Below are 21,481 nucleotides of genomic sequence, written 5' to 3'. Positions count from 1 at the left end.
GGGGGGGTGCGAGGGGGAGGAGAGACAGAGGTGGGAGTCATAGACACTGGTACAATAGATAGCGACACTGACAAGGGACATGGGGTTCCAGCACTGGCTGGATAGATACACTGCTGGAGAATGGAGCAGTGTAACAGTAAGGCAGAATATGTTATATTCATTTTGTAGGATATACAGAAACAGGCCATTTGACACAACCAGACCATGTGAGTGCTCAAACTCCACTTGAGTATTGTCCCATCTGTCATCTAAATCTGCCATCATAATCCTCTATTCCCTTTTCCTTCATAGACTCCACTAACTCCCTCTGAAACTAATACTCCCTGCGGCAGCAAACTCCCAACTTTAACTGCTCTGGGTAAGAAACTTTCCCCTGATTCCCCTTTTGGAACTCTTGGTGACTCTCTGACATTGATGGTTATTCTAGATGTTCTCTCTGTCCTACGTGGATAAGTATTCTCTATATCCACTGTATCAAAATCTTTCATAATTTTGAACGCCTTCATTAGGATACCTTACTTTTTCTTTTGAAAGAACAGACTCAGCTGTCATTTCTTTCCCGTGGGGTGTGTCCAAGCATTTCTGGGATCAACCTGCATCCTCTCCAATTCCTTTAGATCCTTTTCACAAATGCAGATAACTACACCTGCAAACAATACTCCCAGTATGGTCAGACCAGTGTTTAATACAGGTGTAGTGCAACTTCCTTATCAACTCTCTCCCTTTCGAGAAAACGCACTGCTTAGTTTGTAGCTTTTTGGCCTTGCCAATTTGTGGAGCAATTTTAGAGACTGGTTTATTTGTATTTGAAGATCCCTTTGTTCCTCTCACCCTTCGAGACTTGCACTTTCCAAGTCTTAAGTGGCTTCATTTCATTTAAATGTGCCGACTGACATTTAACAATGTTGAACTTCATCTGCTAATTATTTACTCATTCTACAATTTCATCATGTTATGCTAAATTGTTGCAGTCATCCACTGAATTGGCTAGCACTCCCAATTTAATGTCATCTACTAATTTAGAACTTGTGTTTTTGATTCCAAAGTCCAAACTATTACTGTCAATTGAAAACAGCAGTAATCCTACCCTCTATCACTGTCAATAAAAAGCCTTTATTCCCACCCTTTGCTTTTGTCTTAAAGTCAGCTCGCGAATCCTACTCCCTGACTCCAGAATCTCTGACCTTATTCATTCAGGCAATCCCCAGCTCCTTACTGAAGGCCACTTGCAAACCCAGAAAAATTACATTCACTGCTTTGCCATTGCCTCCAAAAATAAAATTTCAGTAAATTTGGTCAAAACAAAACTTTCCTTTTTGACATTCATGCAGAGTTTCACTGTTATATTTTTCATTTGTGTGTTTTTCCATATGCTCCTGCGATTGCACTATTTTCCTCCCACTGACAGTAAGCTGACTAGTCCGTAATTTCCTGATCGTTTTCTGGCCCCTTTGCTAAATATAAGCTAACCACCAGTTCTCTGGGTCTATGGACAAGCATATGGACGTACATGGAATAGTGTAGGTTAGATGAGCTTCAGATTGTTATGACGGGTCGGCGCAACATCGAGGGCTGAAGGGCCTGTACTGCGCTGTAATGTTCTATACCTTTTCTGAATAAACAGTTAATACATGGATTAATGTCTTTGCTACCTGATCCATACATTCTTTCAAAATGTGAATGTATTGCATCCAGACCAGGGTTTTATCTTCAAGTGTGTCAATTAAATCAATATAACCCTTATTGTTGTTAAATCTTAAATATACTCAGGAAGTGGTGGAGGCTGGTACAATTGCAACATTTAAGAGGCATTTGGATGGGTATATGAATGGGAAGGGTTTGGAGGGTAATGAGCCGGGTGCTGGCAGGTGGGACTTGATTGGGTTGGGATATCTGGCCAGCATGGATGGGTTGGACCGAAGGGTCTGTTTCCATGCTGTACATCTCAATGACTCTATATCAACTTGTTCTGCCTCCCTGTTTAAATGAATTATTTGCTATTTATGTCATCTCAATATCATTATCTGTGGTATTATCCTGACTTTAGTGGGTCTATTTCCATCATAGTCAAATATTTTATATCAATAAAAAATTGCTATTTTGGTTTGTTCTTTGACGACTTACTTTTGACATTCCTCTTTATCATCAGAATTTTTAAAAAATTCTCCCAATCTCTTAGCCTGCTTTCCTTCGCGCTCTATGTACTTTATGTTTACCTCCTTCTGAAGCCTTCATTCCTCCCTTTTGTTTATTTTTATGCCAAGGGGCCCAGCTAGAATTGAGTCTTTTTCTCTTCTTAAAGTGAGATATATTTTCTCCTACACTGTTTAACTTTGCTAAAAAAAAAAAGATTTCCCATTGCTGGTCACCAATTTTGCTGCACTTTTATTTCCACCGAGTTCTACTCTCAGTCCCTCACAATCAGCTTTGCTCCAGTCTGTCAACTTGATCTTTGTTACAGCACATGAGCTTTCTTTGCAAACCGCACTGCAAGTTGCACAAACCACACAATAAGCTATGCGAGCCTCAGTATGCATGTGAACTGTACTATAATCTATATTAAGCATGTGTTAGTAGAAGCTCAAACTGCAATATGCATAGACCTTAAAAAATGACATCTATCACAATGACCAAGTCAAGGTGGTATAGCTTGGAAACATTTCTGGGTGTAATGCCTTTAACCTGGAATGTCATCCAGCCCTAAAGGATAAAAAACAGGGAAATAGTTCTGTTGAGGACAGAGGTTGGAGAGGAAGGCATTCATTGAGAAGGTGTAGTCCAGGCAGGAATCCCATTTACTGTCTTGATCATCACCACACCTAAAGACAACTACAGTGAATGAACAGACCTCAATTGCTTTCAATTTTGGTCTGTGGGTCTGGTTAAATGATGTATAAGGAGGGGATAGTGTAGGGGAGACAAACTGCCTTCATCTGAATATCTGACCATGAACATCCCGACTGACTGCTTTCACATCGTGTAAGTAGTAATGTAACCTCCTCCTCAAACAAGAGTGTCTCATAAACAGGATCAAGACATTAATCCAGACTCCTACCTCACATTCTCCTGATTCCAGACTGAAAACATTGAGAGGGATTCTCAGGTTTAGTGATCTGTAAACTAATTTGTAATGAGCTCTATCACCTTGGGGGATTAGAAAGGGTTCTGAGGTGGGTCAGTGTGCACCAGACAACAGACTTGGACACTTAGTGACCTGGTTTGGAAGTGAAGGAACAGGCTCCATACCCAGCTGCTCCAGAGCTATGTACCAACAGGCTGATTAGAAATCTCTATCCTGGAGACAGAATCTATCCACTAACTTTACAATGATTATGAGACTAGAAGGAATGAATTATGAGATCACTCTCTGTGCACAGTTATAGTACCACAGTGACAGCAGCTGCATTTCTTGCCAAGTGTTTGACTTATCGAAGGGTCGGAAGGACAGCTGCATGCCGCCACATTCCCTCCCTCAGAGGAAATGAGCTCCACCCACTGACCCCCAAAGGGAGCGACCCAGCTCTCACTTTGGTGCAGTTCTTAGCATCACCCTAAAGTAATGATTTCTATAAGCTATTTACAAACTTATTCTCCCTGTTTAAAAACCAAAAGAAGAGTGGATGCCAGTTCTCAGGAAGGGTCACTGAGAAATCTGTAGTTTCTCTTCACAGATGCTGCTAGACCTGCTGAACTTTTCCAGCAATTTGTGTCTTTACTCTCTCTGTTTTCTCATTAATAGATGTTACCATTATGTCATGGAGATGTACAGCATGGAAACACACCCTTCGGTCCAACTCGTCCATGCCGACCACATATCCTCGTCAAATCTAGTCCCATTTGACAGCATTTGGTCCATATCCCTCTAAATCCTTCCTATTCACATACCCATCCAGATGCTTTTTAAATTCTGTAATTGTACCAGCCTCCACCACTTCCTCTGGCAGCTCAATCCATACACGCACCACCCTCTGCGTGAAAAAGTTGCCTCCTAAGTCTCTTTTATATCTTTCCCTTCTCACCCTAAACCTATGCCCTCTAGTTCTGGACTCCCCAACCTCAGGGAAAAGGCTTTGTCTATTTACCCTATCCATGCCTCTCATAATTTTGTAAACATCTATAAGGTCACCCCTCAGCCTCCGACGCTCCAGGGAAAACAGCCCCAGCCTGTTCAGCCTCTCCCATGTAGCTCAAACCCTCCAACCCTGGTAACATGCACTCCAAGGTCACTTTGTTCAGCAACACTCCCTAGGACCTTAGCATTAAGTGTATAAGTCCTGCTAAGATTTGCTTTCCCAAAATGCAGCACCTCGCATTTATCTGAATTAAACTACATCTGCCACTTCTCAGCCCATTGGCCCATCTGGTCAAGATCCTGTTGTAATCGGAGGTAACTCTCTTCGCTGTCCACTATACCTCCAATTTTGGTGTCATCTGCAAATTAACTGTACCTCTTATACTCGCATCCAAATCATTTATGTAAATGACAAAAAGTAGAGGGCCTAGCACCGATCCTTGTGGCACTCCACTGGTCACAGGCCTCCAGTGAAAAACAACCCTTCACCACAACCCTCTGTCTTCTACCTTTGAGCCAGTTCTGTATCCAATTGGCTAGTTCTCCCTGTAATCCATGAAACAACCCTCCACCACAACCCTCTGTCTTCTACCTTTGAGCCAGTTCTGTATCCAATTGGCTAGATCTCCCTGTAATCCACCAGTCTCCCATGGGGAACCTTGTCAAATGCCTTACTGAAGTTCATATGGATCACATCTACTGCTCTGCCCTCATCAATCCTCTTTGTTACTTCTTCAATAAACTCAATATTTCCCACGCACAAAGCCATGTAGACTATCCTTAATCAATCCTTGCCTTTCCAAATATATGTACATCCTGGCCCTCAGGATTTCGTCCAACAACTTGCCTATCACCGACGTCAGGCTCACTGGTCTATAGTTCCCTGGCTTGTCCTTACCACCCTTCTTCAACAGTGGCACCACATTAGCCAACCTCCAGTCTTCCTATACCTCACCTGTGACTATCGATGATACAAATATCTCAGCAAGAGGCCCAGCAATCACTTCCCTTGCTTCCCACAGAGTTCTAGATCACACCTGATCAGGTCCTGGGGATTTATCCACTTTTGTGCATTTCAAGACATCCAACACCTCCTCCTCTGTAACATGGACATTTTCCAAGATGTCACCATCTATTTCCCCACATTCTATATCTTCCATATCCTTCTCCACAGTAAATGCTGATGCAAAATACTCATTTAGTATCTCCCCCATCTCCTGCGGCTCCACACATAGTCTGCCTTACTGATCTTTGAGAGGCCGAGAGTATGTTGCTGGTTCGCAAGTCAGGCAGCATCTGAAGAGCAGGAAAATCAATTTTTTGGGCATAAGCCCTTCATCAGGAATAAGGCTTGTGGGCTGGTGCTGGGAGCAGGGTGGGAGGTAGCTGGGAAAGCTATAGGTAGATGAAGGTGATTGGTCAGAGTGGAGAGTGATGGACAGGTCCGGAGGGCGGTGCCGAGTTGGAGGCTTGGGACTGGGATAATGTGGGGGGAGGGGAAATTATGAAGCTGTTGAAATCCTCATTTATCCTGTGTGGTTGCAGGGTCCCAAAGCGGAATATGAGGCGTTCTTCCTCCAGGCGTCGGATGGTAACGGTTTGGCAGTGGAGGCGGCCCAGGACCTGAATGTCCCTGAGGGAGTGCGAGGGGGAGTTGAAGTGTTCAGCCACGGGGCGGTGGGGTTGGTAGGTGCGGGTGTCCCAGAGAGGTTCGCTGAAACGATTCGCAAGAAGGTGTCCTATCTCCCCGATGCAGGGGAGACCACACCACAGGTGCAACGGATGCAGTAGATGACATTGGTAGAGGTACATTCTGATGGATGTGAAAGGATCCCTTGTGGCCTTGGATTGTGTGGTTGCAGGGTCCCAAAGCGGAATATGAGGCGTGGTAATGGTTTGGCAGTGGAGGAGGCCCAGGACCTGAATGTCTCTGAGGGAGTGCGAGGGGGAGTTGAAGTGTTCAGCCACGGGGCGATGGGGTTGGTAGGTGCGGGTGTCCCAGAGAGGTTCGCTGAAACGATTCACAAGAAGGTGTCCTATCTCCCCGATGCAGGGGAGACCACACCCCGGGTGCAACGGATGCAGTAGATGACATTGGTAGAGGTACATTCTGATGGATGTGAAAGGATCCCTTGTGGCCTTGGATAGAGGTGAGGGGAGTGGCGGCGTGGGTGCAGGATTTGCACGTGCTGCGGTGCCAGGACTGGGATGTGGGCTTGTGAGGGGGGGGGGGCATGGACCTGATGAGGGAGTCGCAGAGGGAATGGTCTCTCTGGAACACTTATAGGGATAGGGAGGGAAATATATCTCTGGTGGTGGGGTCCGTTTGAAGGTGGTGGAAGTGGCGGAGGATGATGCAATGTATGCAGAGGTGGAGTGGAAGGTGAGGACCAGGGAGGTTCTGTCCTTGTTGAATTGGGAGGGGTGGGGTTCAAGGGCAGTGGGGCATGAAGTGGAGGAAATGCACTGAAGGGCATCGTCAACCACGTGGGAAGGGAAGTCGCGATCCTGGAAGAAGGAGGCCATCTGGGATTTTCTAAGGTAAAATTGGTCATCCTGGGAACAGATGTGGCAGAGGCAGAGGGATTGGAAATAAGGGATAGCGTTTTTACAGGAGGTAGGGTGGGATGGAGGAAATGCACTGAAGGACATCGTCAACCACGTGGGAAGGGAAGTCACAATCCTGGAAGAAGGACGCCATCTGGGATTTTCTAAGGTGAAATTGGTCATCCTGGGAACAGATGTGGCAGAGGCAGAGGGATTGGAAATAAGGGATAGCGTTTTTACAGGAGGTAGTGAGGGAGGAGGGTCGTCTTGGTCGCTGTGGGAGTCGGTGGGCTTGTAATAGGTGTCTATCGTTAGTCAGTCGCCAGAGACAGTGATGGAGAGGTCCAGGAAGGGGAGGGAGGTGTCCGACATTGTACAGGTGAATTTGAGGTCAGGGTGGAAGGTGTTGGTAAAGTTGATGAACTGTTCAACCTCCTCGTGGGAGCATAAGGTGGCGCCGATACAGTCATCATTGTACAGAGGAACAGGTGGGGGGTGGTGCCTGTGTAACTGCTGAAGATGGACTGTTCCACGTACCCGAAAAACAGACAGGCATAGCTGGGTCTCATGTGGGTGCCCATGGCTACCCCTTTTGTCTGTGCCTCTGCCACATCTGTTCCCTGGTACTTCCCTACTCCTCACCTTCCACCCCACCAACCTCCGCTCACACCGCATCATCCTTCGCAACTTCCGCCACCTCCAGATGGACCCCACCACCAAAGATATACTTCCCTCCCTGTCCCTAACAGTGTTCCGGAGAGACCATTCCTTGACAGCTGCCTCGTCAGGTCCACGCCGCCACAAAACCACACCCAACTCTTGACACCATTCCCTGCCACCGCAGCACGTGCAAAACCTGTGCCCATGCCACTCCCCTCACCCCCGTCCAAGGCCCCAAGAGATCCTTCCACATCCGTCAGAAATTTACCTGTACCTCTACTAATGTCATCCGTTGCACCCGATATGTTCTCCTCTACATTGGAGAGACAGGACATCTTCTTGCGGATCGTTTCAGAGAATATCTCTGGGACACCCGCACCCATCAACCCCATCAACACTTCAACTCCCCTTCCCTGTCCCACACTGTCAAGGACATGCAGGTCCTGGGCCTCCTCCACCGCCAAACCATTACCACCCGACACCTGGAGGAAGAACACCTCATATTCCGCCTTGGGACCCTGCAACCACATGGGATAAATGTAGATTTCAACAGCTTCCTCATTTCCCCCTCGCCCACATTATTGCAGTCCCAAGCCTCCAACTCGGCACCACCCTCCGGACCTGTCCATCACTGCCCTGCTCTGACGTATTACCTTCTCCCTCACCTTCATCCACCTATCACTTTCTCAGCTACCTTCCCCCCCAACCCCACTCCCCATTTATCTCTCAGGCCCACCCGTAAGCCTCATTCCTGATGAAGGGCTTATGCCCAAAACATTGATTCTCCTGCTCCTCAGATGCTTTCTGACCTGCTGTACTTTCCCAGCACCACACTCTCGACTCTAATCTCCAGCATCTGCAGTCCTCACTTTCTCCTAGTTTGGAAAGTTGAGGGGTCCTATTCTCTCTCAAGTTACCCTTTTGTCCTTAACGTATTTGTGAAAACCCTTTGCATTCTCCTTAGCTCTATTTGTCAAAGCTATCTCATGTCCCCTCTTTGCCCTCCTGATTTCCCTCTTAAGTATACTCTAACTGCCGTTATACTCTTGTAAGGATTCTCTCAATCTCTGCTGTCAATACCTGACATATGCTTCCTCCTTTTTCTTATCCAAACCCTCAATTTCTCTAGTCATCCAGCATTCCCTATACCTACCAGCCTTCCCTTTCACCATGACAGGAATATATTTTCTCTGGATTTTTGTTATCTTATTTCTGAAGGTTTCTCTTTTTTCAGCCGTTCCTTTACCTGCGAACAGCTGCCCCCAATCAGCTTTTGAAAGTTCTTGCGTAATATCATCAAAATTGGCCTTTCTCCAATTTAGAACTTCAACTGTTAGATCGAGTCCATCCTTTTCCATCACGATTTTAAAACTAATAGAATTATGGTCACTGGCCCGAAAGTGCTCCCCTACCGACACCTCCGTCACCTGCCCTGCCTTATTTCCCAAGAGTAGGTCAAGTTTTGCACCTTCTCTAGTAGGTACATCCACATACTGAATCAGAAAATTGTCTTGCACACACTTAACAAAGTCCACTCCATCTGAACCCTTAACACTATGGCAGTCCCAGTCAATGTTTGGAAAGTTAAAATCCCCCACCATAACCACCCTATTATTCTTACAGATAACTGAAATCGGCTTATAAATTTGTTTTTCAATTTCCCTCTGACTATTGGGGGGGTCTATAATACAATCCCAATAGTCAGATAACTGTAAGAATAATAGGGTGGTTATGGTGGGGGATTTTAACTTTCCAAACATTGACTGGGACTGCCATAGTGTTAAGGGTTCAGATGGAGTGGACTTTGTTAAGTGTGTGCAAGACAATTTTCTGATTCAGTATGTGGATGTACCTACTAGAGAAGGTGATCATCCCTTTCTTATTTCTCAGTTCCACCCGAATAACTTCCCTGGATGTATTTCCAGGTATATCCTCCCTAAGTACAGCAGTAATGCTATCCCTTATCAAAAATGCCACTGTCCCTCCTCTCTTGCCTCCCTTTTCTATCCTTTCTATGTCCAAGACAAATGGAACTCTGTATAGTTAAAGATAGATTCACTTTGTACAGGAAGGTAAATGAGTTCATTCTGCTCGGTTTGAATGTAAAGCTCAGGGTGAGGCAGCTGTAAATTGGCCTCCCAGCTCCACCATATCTGACAACTCGGAAATATCTTCGCTTTTCAATTCCAATCCAGCTTTCATGTGCTAGTTAAGCCAGGAAGAGTCCTTCTGATGTGAACATCTTTCAACTATGGCTCATTCAAGGAGGAAATGAGACTCCCAGTCAAAGGAAATGTCAAGCATTAATAATGCATTGTAGGCGGCTTAAAGACCAATAGGACATTTGATCCTCTCATCTGAGAATGAGAGAAACAGACAAAGTCTGAGCCACGAGACTTTGCCTCCTGTCGTACAGCCATGCCAACTTATGGCACTGTCTCAGCTGCTGCTCACAGTGAAGGGTTGTGGCTGTAATCCTCCAAGTGTAGTGAGTCTCAAGGTCTGTCTGCTTAGTGTGGTAGAGGGAAGCCACCTCCTGTTTAATTCGAAGAGTTTCTTGTATTGAACAACGAATAGTTCATTGCATGTCAGCAACTCGTTAGTTTTGACAGGAAAGACATTGTTAGAAAAACTTTGACACGACTTGATGTTACATCGCACTCATTTTATATCTTAAGCTGTTCTCCCCACGATCCATATGACATCATGCAGATGGGCTGTGCTAATGGCATGCCTCAGTATTAACCCTTTCATGTACAGCAGCTATCAGAGTCATCCTGGGTTAAACTGAACCAAGATGTGAGCAGGAAATATGAATGACATTTTGTGAAGTACTTTCAGTACACAGACTATTCATGCAGCTGGTGATTAGAAAAAAAAGATTGCTTGAGAGGGGAAAGATTTAAAAGGGACCTAAGGAGTAACTTTTTAATGTGTGGGTGGTGCATGTATGGAATTAGCTGCCAGAGGAAGTGGTGGAGGCTGGTACAATTACAACATTTAAAAGGCACCTGGACAGGTATATGAATTGGAAGGGTTTAGAGGGATATGGACTAATTGCTGGCAAACGGGACTAGGGTATCTGTTCAGCGCGGATGAGTTGGACCGAAGGGTCTGTTTTTGTGCTGTACATCTCTTTGACTCCATGCTGCTCATGTGTGCAGTTTTACTCTTCTGGACTTATTTGGTTGGTGTAATGTATCCATCACAATCATCTTGAATCCATATGGATTTCCTGACAATGTTTCCTCCATTATATAGATTCCTATGCCCCACTTTATAATCGTAACTACAACAGTACCCCTGCAGGGAAGGTGTAATTAAAAAGTGACACGATTACAAAGGGAGTTTCCTTTGACACAGGAGTTAAAAAGTTGAAATCTAAAGTAAGAACAAATTGTACAAATTCAAAATGAAAACGGAATTAAATCTATATGCCCTGGTCCAGTTCACTCCTTTACTCAATTCTTGTCTTGACCCCTTGTGTGCACCTCCACAGGAGAATAACAACACATTCTGAAGATTTCCTATTTGTCAAGCCCATTTCCTGTTGTCACAATTCAATGATGCTTTGTGGTATTGGAAATAGAGTCATTGAAATGTACAGCACGGAAACAGACCCTTCGGTCCAACTCATCCATGCCGACCAGATATCCTAAATTAATCTAGTTCCATTTGCCAACACTTAGCCCATCTCCCTCTAAACCCTTCCTATTCATATACCCATCCTGATGCCTTTTTAGTACGTCACTTCTAAAAGGTCACGACGTGACACTTTCAGTTGAGACCTCCGCTCGTTGGTGGCACTGTTGTGGGAGTCATCGATGCCAACTCACCATTATGGCTTGTTACAACAAAGACATTTCCTCTCATTCATGATAAGCACAGCCACAAAAAATTCAACCACATCTCAACAATGTAATTCTTAGTAATTGCTTCACCCATCCCATAACATACAATAGCTAAAAAGTTTTTTTTTAAAAAGTCCACACTACAGCACATTTACTAACCGCTCGACTGTTCTGCAGGATGTGGGAGGCCATTCATAAACCATTCCAGTAGGCTATTCTCATTGGACCTACCTTTTGGCTTTGCTGCATGCAATAACTGTGGAGGACACTTTGTACACTGCACTGTTCCAGATAAACCTCAAACGGAGATGCATTGCAACATATTGATAATAGGGTTTTTAAAAAAAGTTTTCTGTTAAGCACTTATACAGCAATATATCTTTCGTAAAGAACCATAAAGAGTTAGATAAACCACTAACAAGATTTCTAAACCAACTGTTCATGATTTTGAATAATAATTACTGATGATTTATCCTTTCAACATTGATCCATGAGGGTAGGTTTGGTATTTCTGCTGTCGTGACAATTTGATATCTTCTGCTCCTGTCGGCTCTCAATTATCTGTCCTCAGGGCTACAACTTACATTTTTTCTTTACAGTAAGTTAAATATATTTGTTTTCTGCAACGTAAGAACTTTCCTATTGATGGGTGTTCACAATTTTCTTGTGAGACCATATTCTCTGGTAGTTGACTTTTCTCAGACAGTAGGCTACACTGGATGTGAATGAAACAGTGGTCTGAAGAAATACTGCTTTGCCACAAAGGTTGGGCCAGTGACACAAGGGATACAGCAGGAGCCCTCACCCAAGATTCAAGCTGAAGCAAATCTCCTTTAGATTTCCATCCAGCTTGATTGATAGCTCTCTCTCACCTCAAAGTTGGTGGTTGAGGATTGTCACATATTCCAGATCATTGATCAAACCAGAGAAACATTTCTGCCATAATTTCAGCAGGAGATCATTGGAAACCCCGTTTAAATGTATAATCAAAGTAACCGCTGATTTTCCACACAAATTTAATGGAAGAGGAAATGCCAAGTGCCAATCAAGACTGGCACTTCAGTGCAGTGTTGGAAGAATGCTGCCCTGTCAAGCTGAATTGATCAGAACTTGGAGATTCCCATGGTAGGTGCTAAAGCACATGATGCTTTCGCAGTACCTCAGGCCACATTAATCCTTGCTGAGAATTTTCAAGAGAGAGATGACAATTGCTGATATTAATCTGCTGCTTGTGCAACCATGCGGTGTACAAACTGGGTGCAGTATTCAATGACATAACCTTAGCAGCAGTTACTGTCCATCCAGTAGAGTGGCTCACTCGATTATGAAATGCTGCGTTACATCCTGAGGACACAAACAGTGAAATATCAAAGCATGCTCTTCCTTTCTTGACTTACTGAGGTCATCTTTAAATTTAGCCAATGAACTGGTCCATTTCCTTAGCAGCAGGAGGGGGAGTTTTTGTTTCAAATCCTGTCTCGCGTGGCAGACTCCACATCACTCTCAGTCTAGCTGAGGACGGGCACAGGCAAATAGCCAGGGAAAAGTGGAGGCATACTCTGATATACCAGGGTGGAAAGGTGGGCAGGGGCTCTGCAGCTCCTGAGAATGACAGAGACCAGCTACTGGACCGAAAGCTTGTCTGGAAGGATCAGAATTTTGCCTGGCACTGTACTTATCTACTGAACTATCGGGACAGAGTTAGTGTTGTGTCATACTTCAAAAAGACAAAGTCATTTCTATTCATTAACAGCAAAGTATGAGGCTTTAGACTGCAAGCACCCCACAAGATACAGCCACTGCATTGAAAATATAAAAGCTGTTGAAATAATTGTGACATACGTGAACCATTTCTGTGTAAATTAATCAAATATTGATAAGGCAGCATGCCTTAAAATTCCACTAAATGGCACAATCTTCCTCCTTAACATTTTGCAAAGCTCTGAATTTCTTCCTTCAGTGTTGGCAGGTTTTCAATTAGTATCCCATAACCACAGGAGACTACTGGTCAAACAGAACTGGCTTTGCCTCAAAGCCTTTTAAATGCTAGCTGTAAGACTGGAACATGTGAATGGGACTGGTGTGCAGGTCGAGATGACAGCACTGGTAATAAAAATAGATTAAAAAAAAGATGGCTCAGAGGATGTTAGGTTTGTGTTCCCAAGTTCGAAAAAAACTGTATCCACGCACACAACCATTCACCTGATAATTTTGGAATATTTTGCTTCTCTTTAAAGCACTCTCGGACTGCACCATCTTGTCAAACACCCAGTTTAGAATTGGCACGAGACATAAATCAGACTCATATCAATGCCACCTAGCAGACAAAGTTCAAGTTTCTGCACCTACTCGGGCTGACCCATGGCACAATGTCTTTGCTGGCATTCAAAGCCTATCACAACCTGCCAGTCATACCACTGCACTCCCCACACTGGTCCCCGCCATGCCCTCAGTTGGGTTTGGCAGCAGGCAGCAACAACAGCAAAACCAGGGCGGTACCTGGTGATTCAAAATGTCAGGAGCAGAAGGACACAAATCACTGGTAAAAGGTGAGGTGGGCACTAAGAATTAATCTCTTGGACTCAGGAATTAAATCCAACTCAGACTAATGGGCTCTTCAGTCTCAACTTAGTTAGAATCACAGAATCCCTACCATGCAGAAGAGGCCATGTGGCCCATCGAGTCTGCACCAGCCCACCACCGTATCCCTGAAACCTCGCATTTTACCGTGGTTAACCCATCTAGTCTGCACATGCCTGGGCACTGTGGGCAACTCAGCATGGCCAATCCCACCTAATCTTTGGAGTGTGGGAGGAAACCGGACCATCTGATGGAACCACGCACAGACATAGGGGAGAATGGGTGGAGTTCGCAAAGTCGCCCGAGGGTGGAATCGAACCAGGGTCTCTGATGCTGTGAGGTAGCAGTGCTAACCATGGAGCCATCGTACTGCCTATTTCTCAACCAAAACAAATTTCTTTCAATTAGACCTAAAGCAGGTAGTTCCTTAAGCTTTGGCCATCCACTATACCAGGAAATCATATGCAAATTGCCCATCTATGCCGTCTATTTCAACTCCAGGGAGGCTGAGGAGGGGCTGGCGAAGTGGTAGGAAAAGCAGTCACTGGGGATAGTCACATTGCTGGGAGTGTATGGTAGACCCCAAACTGACAGGGAGCAATAAAGGACCAGATATGGAGACAACTCAATGAGGTGTGTAAAACCAACAAAATAGTTTGATTAATGTTTTCAACTTCCCCCAACATTATTTGGAATGGTGATAGTGTGAAAGGGTTTAAGAGGGAGCTGAATTTTTGAAACATATCCAGGAGAGCTTTTTAATATCAAAATATGGAAGGTTTAGGGCTGGAGCTAGGGGGCAGTGAGAGAGCATTTTAGTGGATTTGGATCGAGGAAGCCAGATTTTATTATAATAAGGCAGGATCTGGCCAAACTAGACTGGGAGAAACTACTTTTGTGTAAATCTATGGAAGAACAATGGGGAGGTCATTCAAAATGTGAGAGTATAGACCCAGCACATTCCCTTTAGGGTGAAACATATGAGCCCAGAGAACGCTGGATATCGAGGAATATTCAGGGCTGGATAAAAAAGGGATAAAAAGGTTTTTAATAGGTACAAACAGGAGCAAATCGACAGAAGCCTCAGTGGAGTATAGAAAGTGCAGGGAAACTTAAGAATGCAGTTAGAACAAAGGTGGGCCATGCAAAACGCTTGCTGGCAAGATTAGGGAGAATTCCATAAAGGAGATAGTTCTTTCATTTAAGCTTTGGCCATTCCATAAGGTATATCATGGGAAAGATAACCAGGGAATGAAAAGAGCCTATTAGGGATCAAGAGGGCAATCTGTGTGTGGAGCTAGAGGATGTTAGTTCAGGACATTAATACCCCCTGTCTGTCTTCACTCATGAGAAGATGACTATCAATACACAATTCAGGAAGAGGCTCTTGAGCAGATTGATACAAGGAGTGAGGAGGTTTTGGCAGGCTTAAACGTGAACAAAGCTGGATGATTCATATCCCAGGTTGATGTGGGAGGAAATCCCAGGGACTTTGACCACAGGGGCGGTGAAAGAGGACCGGAGGACAGCTAATGTGGTTCCGCTTTTCAAGAAGGGCAATAGGGATAAAGCAGAGACCTACAGATCACAGAAACATTGTTGGAGAAAATTTCTGAAAAAGAGAGAATCAATCTCCACTCAGAGGCAAGGTTTGATCACAGGTAGTCAGCATGGCTTTGTCAGAGGGAGGTCACGTTTAACAAATTTGACTGAATTTTCCAAGGAGATGACCGGGTGTGTGGATGAGATTAGTGGAGTTGATATAGTTTATATGGATTTCAGCAAAGCCTTTAACAAGGTCCCACGTGGGAGAGTGATAAAGAAGGTAAAAGCACAAAGGGTCTCAGGTAACTTGTTAAGTTGGATCCAAAATTGGCTTAATGTCAGGAGACAGAGATTGTAGTAGAAGGCTGTTTGAGTGACTGGAGGTCAGTGTTCAATGGCATACCCCAGGGATCAGTGCTGGGTCCCTTATTGTTAACAACGTATGTGAACACTATAGAAGAAATCGTTGAGAGGGGAATTATAAGTAAGTTTGTGGATGAGTGTCTGGCTGGGTGGTTGACCATGAGGAGAGATATGTTAGATTGCAGGAGGATATAAACAGATTGGTGAGATGGGCAGATCAGTGGCAGATGGAATTTAACCTTGATAAGTGGAAGGTGATGTACTTTGGAAAAAGTAATAAGGGAGTACTCAATGAATGGCAGGTCACTAGGAAGATTATCCACAGATCCCTGAAGGCAGCAAAACAGATTAATAGGGTCATTAAGAAGGCATAGGAGTCTATGACCTGCCTTTATCAGTCATGGCATAGATTATAAAAGCAGGGCGGTAATGTTGGAACTAGACAAAAAAATACTGGAGTATTGTGTACAGTTCTGGTCACTGCATTATAGGAAGGATGTGACTGCACTGGAGCGAGTGCAGAGAAGATTCACCAGGATGTTGCCTGGGGTGAAGCAGTTTAGTTACAAAAAGAGACTGGATAAGCTTGGGTTGTTTTCTTTGGAACAGAGAAGGTTGAGAAGGGACCTGACAGAGATGTATAAGATTATGAGGGACATGGACAGGATGAATAGAAAGCAGCAGTTCCCCTGGGTTGGAAGGTCAATAACAAGGGGGCATACCTGAAAGGCAGGAGGTTTAAAGGGAATGAGAGGATTTTTTTTCTGCATTCAGGAGAATGGTGGAAATGCGGAATGCACTGCCTGGGAGGGTCGTTGAGGTAGAAATCCTCACAAGGATGAGGACTGATGGGCCAAGTGCTGGCACTGATGGGATTAATGTACGTTTACAGTGCAGACTCAATAGGCTGTACGGCCTCTTCAGTACTGTACGGTTAGGATATGGTGGAATTAGCTACACGCTGAAACGAACTGTGCTCTAACTGTTTTGGGTGGAGTGTGGGGGTGGAATCCAGGGGAACAAAAGAAACTTTGCAGATCTCCTGATACTGGCCAATCTGCACATGACAATCCCCCAAGGCTTTAACTGTTGTTTTCTTTAAACCAAGTGCTGCTGGTGTGAATATAAAAGGCTTTTACCAGTATCATCAGCGCAGTCTCGAGCAGGAGTGAGCTTATTCGAGTCCATCATAATTGAGGCTCCAGTGGGTGAAAGGCCGTGGTTCAGGTTTGCTGTAGGCCTCATAGTCAAAAGGTCCTGGTTTAAATCCAATGGAATCCTGGAACCTGGGAGGTCATAAAGAAATTGTGGTGGTGTCCGTCCGTTGCTTGTGTCCTGATTGGATACTTTAGCCACCGGACTCTCCCGATTAAAATCACAAGTACTTTTCCCAGGCTGGATTTCCCGATCCCGGTCCACATGGGTCCTCACCTCCTGGAGATCCTCATCGATTGACCTGGAGCAAACAGAGGGGAAGATGAGAAGTTCAGAGCTCCCATGACAATGCAGCTTTAAACTCTAAAACACATGAGATACGTACATGCATGGGACTCAGACTGGAGCTCTCATATATTGAGATTGAGGAAACACAGATAAGGGGCATCTCATACACTGGGGATTCTCCGGATTTGAGGAGGCCAGTCTACAATTCGGAAGAACTCAAAAGTACTTGTACTAATATCGCAACTCTCCGTCTCGTAATTTCACCGTCAAAAGGCAGGAGTGTGTAAAGCTACAGGTCTACAAGTATTTGCATCTCAGATTAACTTTGGCTTCAGTAGGAGCTCCTCTCACATCTGGGTCAAAAAGATGTGAGATAGAGACTTGAACCCAATCTCCAGACTGACAAATTAACCACAGCAATGAGAGTGTGTGGCACTGTCAGACTACTTTGATGGGTCATCGTGCCAAGGGGTTGTCCCACAAAAATTACGTCTTGCCTCTACCCGAGGAAGAGCAGATAGTTTCTCTACCAGTGTCCTTGCCAATATTTTGTCTGCGACCAACACCTAACGCAGATTTTGGATCAATGTTACATTGCTAAATGTCTGTCGCATTTCCTACGTTACAAATAATGTGTAACTTGTCAAGCTCTTCATTAGCTACAGAGTGGGATGCCACAGAAATGCAAGTTGGTGTTCTTTCACTACATTCTTACTGTCCTTTGTTTGCTGTCAAGTACTGTTCAAATGGGTAATGGTGTGGAACACAGTTCTGCCTCACTCAGCCTGTCAGTGTGCGAGTGAGTCAGTCTTCTCGCTCTCTCATACAACAACACATTTCACAGGCAAATACCTTTTCAGAATAAAACGAATTCGGTTACTCCGTTCCAGAATCCTCTTCAGAGTGTGGGCTTCATACTCAGATGGCCGCTTGAAGCTGACCCCGTCAGGCAGCCCATGAACCACGACAGAAGGTGGATCCTTCAAGATTTTCTCATAAGGCACAGGGACAATTGAAGACTTTTCCAGGGCCTCACCTGAAACCGAAGTGTGTTTGATCATTAATGACGAAGGAAGTCCAAACCAACACGCGATAGGTCCAAATTCTCAACGTTGTCTCACATTACTTCACAACAAACACAATTCCCTTAGTCTCACCATGATGTTGTCACTTGGCACATATTTGAACAATTGTGCAGGAAATAGTAAAATGATTTATTTTAAAAATATGACTCACAGCCAAATATTTATAAGCAACTCTAGATGAGCAAGTTTTTCCTGATTAAATAATGAGAATTTTTAATCTATAAGCAGTAGACCTTGTGGCCTTACAATGAATCACACTCAGCAGTGGGTCCAGAACAGTAGGCTGACAGAGCCAGAGAGCTCCAGTGGAACAGTGCTGTCGGCAGAGCCAATGAGCTCCAGTGGAACAGTGCTGTCGGCAGAGCCAGAGAGCTCCAGTGGAACAGTGCTGTCGGCAGAGCCAGAGAGCGCCACTGGAACAGCGCCCACAGCAAAGCCAGAAAATGCCACAGAAACAGTGCCCCCAGGAGAGCCACACAGCTCCAGCAGCAGTACCCCTGGCAGAGCCAGAGAGCACCACTGGAACAGCATCCCCAGCAGAGCCATAGAGCGCCAGTGGAACAGTGCCCCAGCAGAGCCATAGAGCGCCAGTGGAACAGTGCTCCCAGCAGAGCCAGAGTGCTCCACTGGAACAGTGCTCCCGACACAGCCAGAGAGCTCCACTGGAACAGTATCCCCCAGCAGAGCCAGAAAGCTCCAGTAAAACAGTACCCTGGCAGAACCAGAGAACGCCAGTGCAACAGTGCCCTTGGCAGAGCCAGAGAGCGCCAGTAGAATAGTGTCCCGGCAAAGCCAGAGACTGCCCCAGTTAAATAGTGCCCTGATACTTCTGGAACAAGTTTGTGCTGTCTACACTGTTCTGTGTACACCTAAACCCCTATCAAAAACTGATCCAGCCGCTCTCCCAGTGTGCACTATACACAATCTCTCATACTCCACACACTCACTGTAAAGAACAGCGAACACTTCTTCGACCATTTTGCGAAGGACAAAAATGTCAGTCATGGGATCCAGCGAGTCCCTTTGGACACTCCGTCCATTGTCAGTCACCATTTTCAACATCTCCATCTCCCGGAGATGTGCGTTCCAGTTGGCTGCTGAAGAGAGAAAGAGAGATGGAGGTTTAGCTCAGAGATCAATGCTAGGTGACAATGTAAAATTCACCATGTAGTTCCCAGTGCAGGAACACGGTCCGAACTTTAACCGTCTGCTATATTAGTTGGAAGCTCTAACTCTCTCATCTACTGAAATAAGGGAAGTAGGAATTTGAGGTCAATCTTCGAAGCCTGTTGCTAAAATGAGAGTGTTAACCATACCATGTGTTTAAACTTGTTTAAGCCACATATTGAAGGAAGACCCAGAGTCAACGCCCCCAGACCAGCCCAAGGATTCAGAACAAATGCTCATACTGAAAGAAGAGGCAGATGACTGGCACCCTGACCTCTATTTACATTGGTCCTGAGCCAGAAAGCTAACTAGAGCATTTGGCATTAGACGCAGCAGCCCACACCTGACCACACACTGCAGAGCCCTGAGAGCAACTTTAAAATTCCCTTCGCAAACTAAAAACGGAAGTTACTGGAGAAGCTCAGCATCTGTGGAGTGTTAACAGTTCTGAGGAAGAGTCACTTGACCAGAAATGTCAACTCTGATTTCTCTCCACAGATGCTGACCGATCTGCTGAGCTTTTCCAGCAATTTGTTCTATGTTTCTGATTTACAGTATCAGCAGTTCTTTTGGTTTTTAAGTTAATACTCCCGAGTTGTGCACCTTCTCATTGAACAAAATATTAATTTGGCTCCCTCTGTCTCAGCTGATGTGGCAGATGGGGAAAGTAGTCACAGACCGTGACTTAATTCTTTATCATTCAAATAATTTGCCCTTTGCACCCGTCTGGATCTAGGAATGGAACCTCATGACCGTTCTGGGCTCAGGATTTGGAATGATTCCAACCTCACCCCAAAGGATTCAGTAACAATTCAGAGCTTGAGCGTTTTTCTGGGACCTTTTATAAACTGGACATCACATACCTAAGGGGCAACTTTTTCACACGTGTATGGAATGAGCTTCCAGAGAAAATGGTGGAGGCTAGTACAATTGCAAAATTTAAAAGGCATCTGGATGGGTATATGAATAGGAAGGGTTTGGAGGGATATGGGCCAGGTGCTGGCCGATGGAACTAGATTGCGTTGGGATACCTGGTGGGCGTGGACAAGTTGGACCAAAGGGTCTGTTTCCATGCTGTACATCTCTATGACTCTATGTAACGTTAGCTGGGACATCCAATGAAATCCTCTTGTAAAGTAAATGAAGCATTAACTGCTCTCTCTTTGTCTATGAGCAGACATCATCACCAATACAAAATAACCTTGACTGTTCCTCAATAAGAAAGGACATGGTTTGGTATAATACCCCAAGATGCTCCAAAATCTAACACAACCAGTGTAAGTACAGCAAGCTTTCTATTAACCAGCACCCATGGGAATCAGGAGTGTACCGGTTCATTAAATATTCTGGATGATCAAGGGGTATGTATAACAGCAGCAAACCCCGACCAAGCAATGGTTCAACATCCCTCAAAAATCTAAGTCAAACACTTCCAAAAATCAATGTAAAAACAACAAAGTAAGTTAAAGGAATCTAGTGCAAGGGTTATTGTTATATTTTATTTACAGGATAAATACTCAGGACATTGCTGAAGATCGCGATATTTGAAGTATACGTTTTGCTGGTTAATAAGGTGCCGATTAAAACAATGGTTGCTGTACTGCAATGGTCACTTTTGACATAGAGTCATAGAGATGTACAGCATGGAAACAGACCCTTCGGTCCAACCCGTCCATGCTGACCAGATATCCCAACCCAATCTGGTCCCACCTGCCAGCACCCGGCCCATATCCCTCCAAACCCTTCCTATTCACATACCCATCCAAATGCCTCTTAAATTTTGCAATTGGCAATTACTTTGTACACAGCAAGGCCCCAGAAACAGAAATGAAATGACCTATAGTTGCTAATATTGCTTGTTGGATGAAATGTTGTCTCAGGCACCATCAGCACTGCCTCGTCTTTCTCCGAAAGGTGCATTGCAACTCTGTATCTCCACCTCTGAGGCAGTAGGGCTTTGGGGTAACATTTTACCCAAAAGTGGCCCCTCTGACACTCTCGCACTCCATCATCATACTCTAAAGGCTCAACCAGTGTTAGATGCTCAAACATTGCAAAGGGACATTAGAGTGGTGGAAATATCAGTACAGAAGAAAGCACAACATTCAGGCTTTAAAGTCAATATTAGAAGCTTGCAGAGCAGATCAAGTTGTCCTAGAGTGCAGTAT

At 44.8% G+C, this 21,481-nt stretch overlaps 1 protein-coding gene across 7 annotated transcripts in view; it reads right to left on the bottom strand.

The window, feature by feature from the left end:
* The window catches only part of gtf2ird1 (GTF2I repeat domain containing 1), a 210,664-nt gene that overhangs the window by 124,744 nt on the left and 64,439 nt on the right, over positions 1 to 21,481 (bottom strand). For all 7 annotated transcript variants that reach the window (XM_043718738.1, XM_043718735.1, XM_043718734.1 and 4 more), the window contains 3 exons: positions 19,094 to 19,243; positions 17,914 to 18,097; positions 16,758 to 17,074 (listed from right to left, as the gene is read on the bottom strand). In XM_043718738.1, the coding sequence (XP_043574673.1) occupies positions 16,758 to 17,074; positions 17,914 to 18,097; positions 19,094 to 19,243 (651 nt within the window). The remainder of the gene's footprint in view (positions 1 to 16,757; positions 17,075 to 17,913; positions 18,098 to 19,093; positions 19,244 to 21,481) is intronic.

This window comes from Chiloscyllium plagiosum, chromosome 28 (genome assembly GCF_004010195.1).
Source record: "Chiloscyllium plagiosum isolate BGI_BamShark_2017 chromosome 28, ASM401019v2, whole genome shotgun sequence".
Taxonomy (NCBI): Eukaryota; Metazoa; Chordata; class Chondrichthyes; order Orectolobiformes; family Hemiscylliidae; genus Chiloscyllium; species Chiloscyllium plagiosum.
The sequence above is the reverse complement of the archived record's forward strand: the minus strand, read 5'-3'. Positions and strand labels throughout refer to the sequence as shown.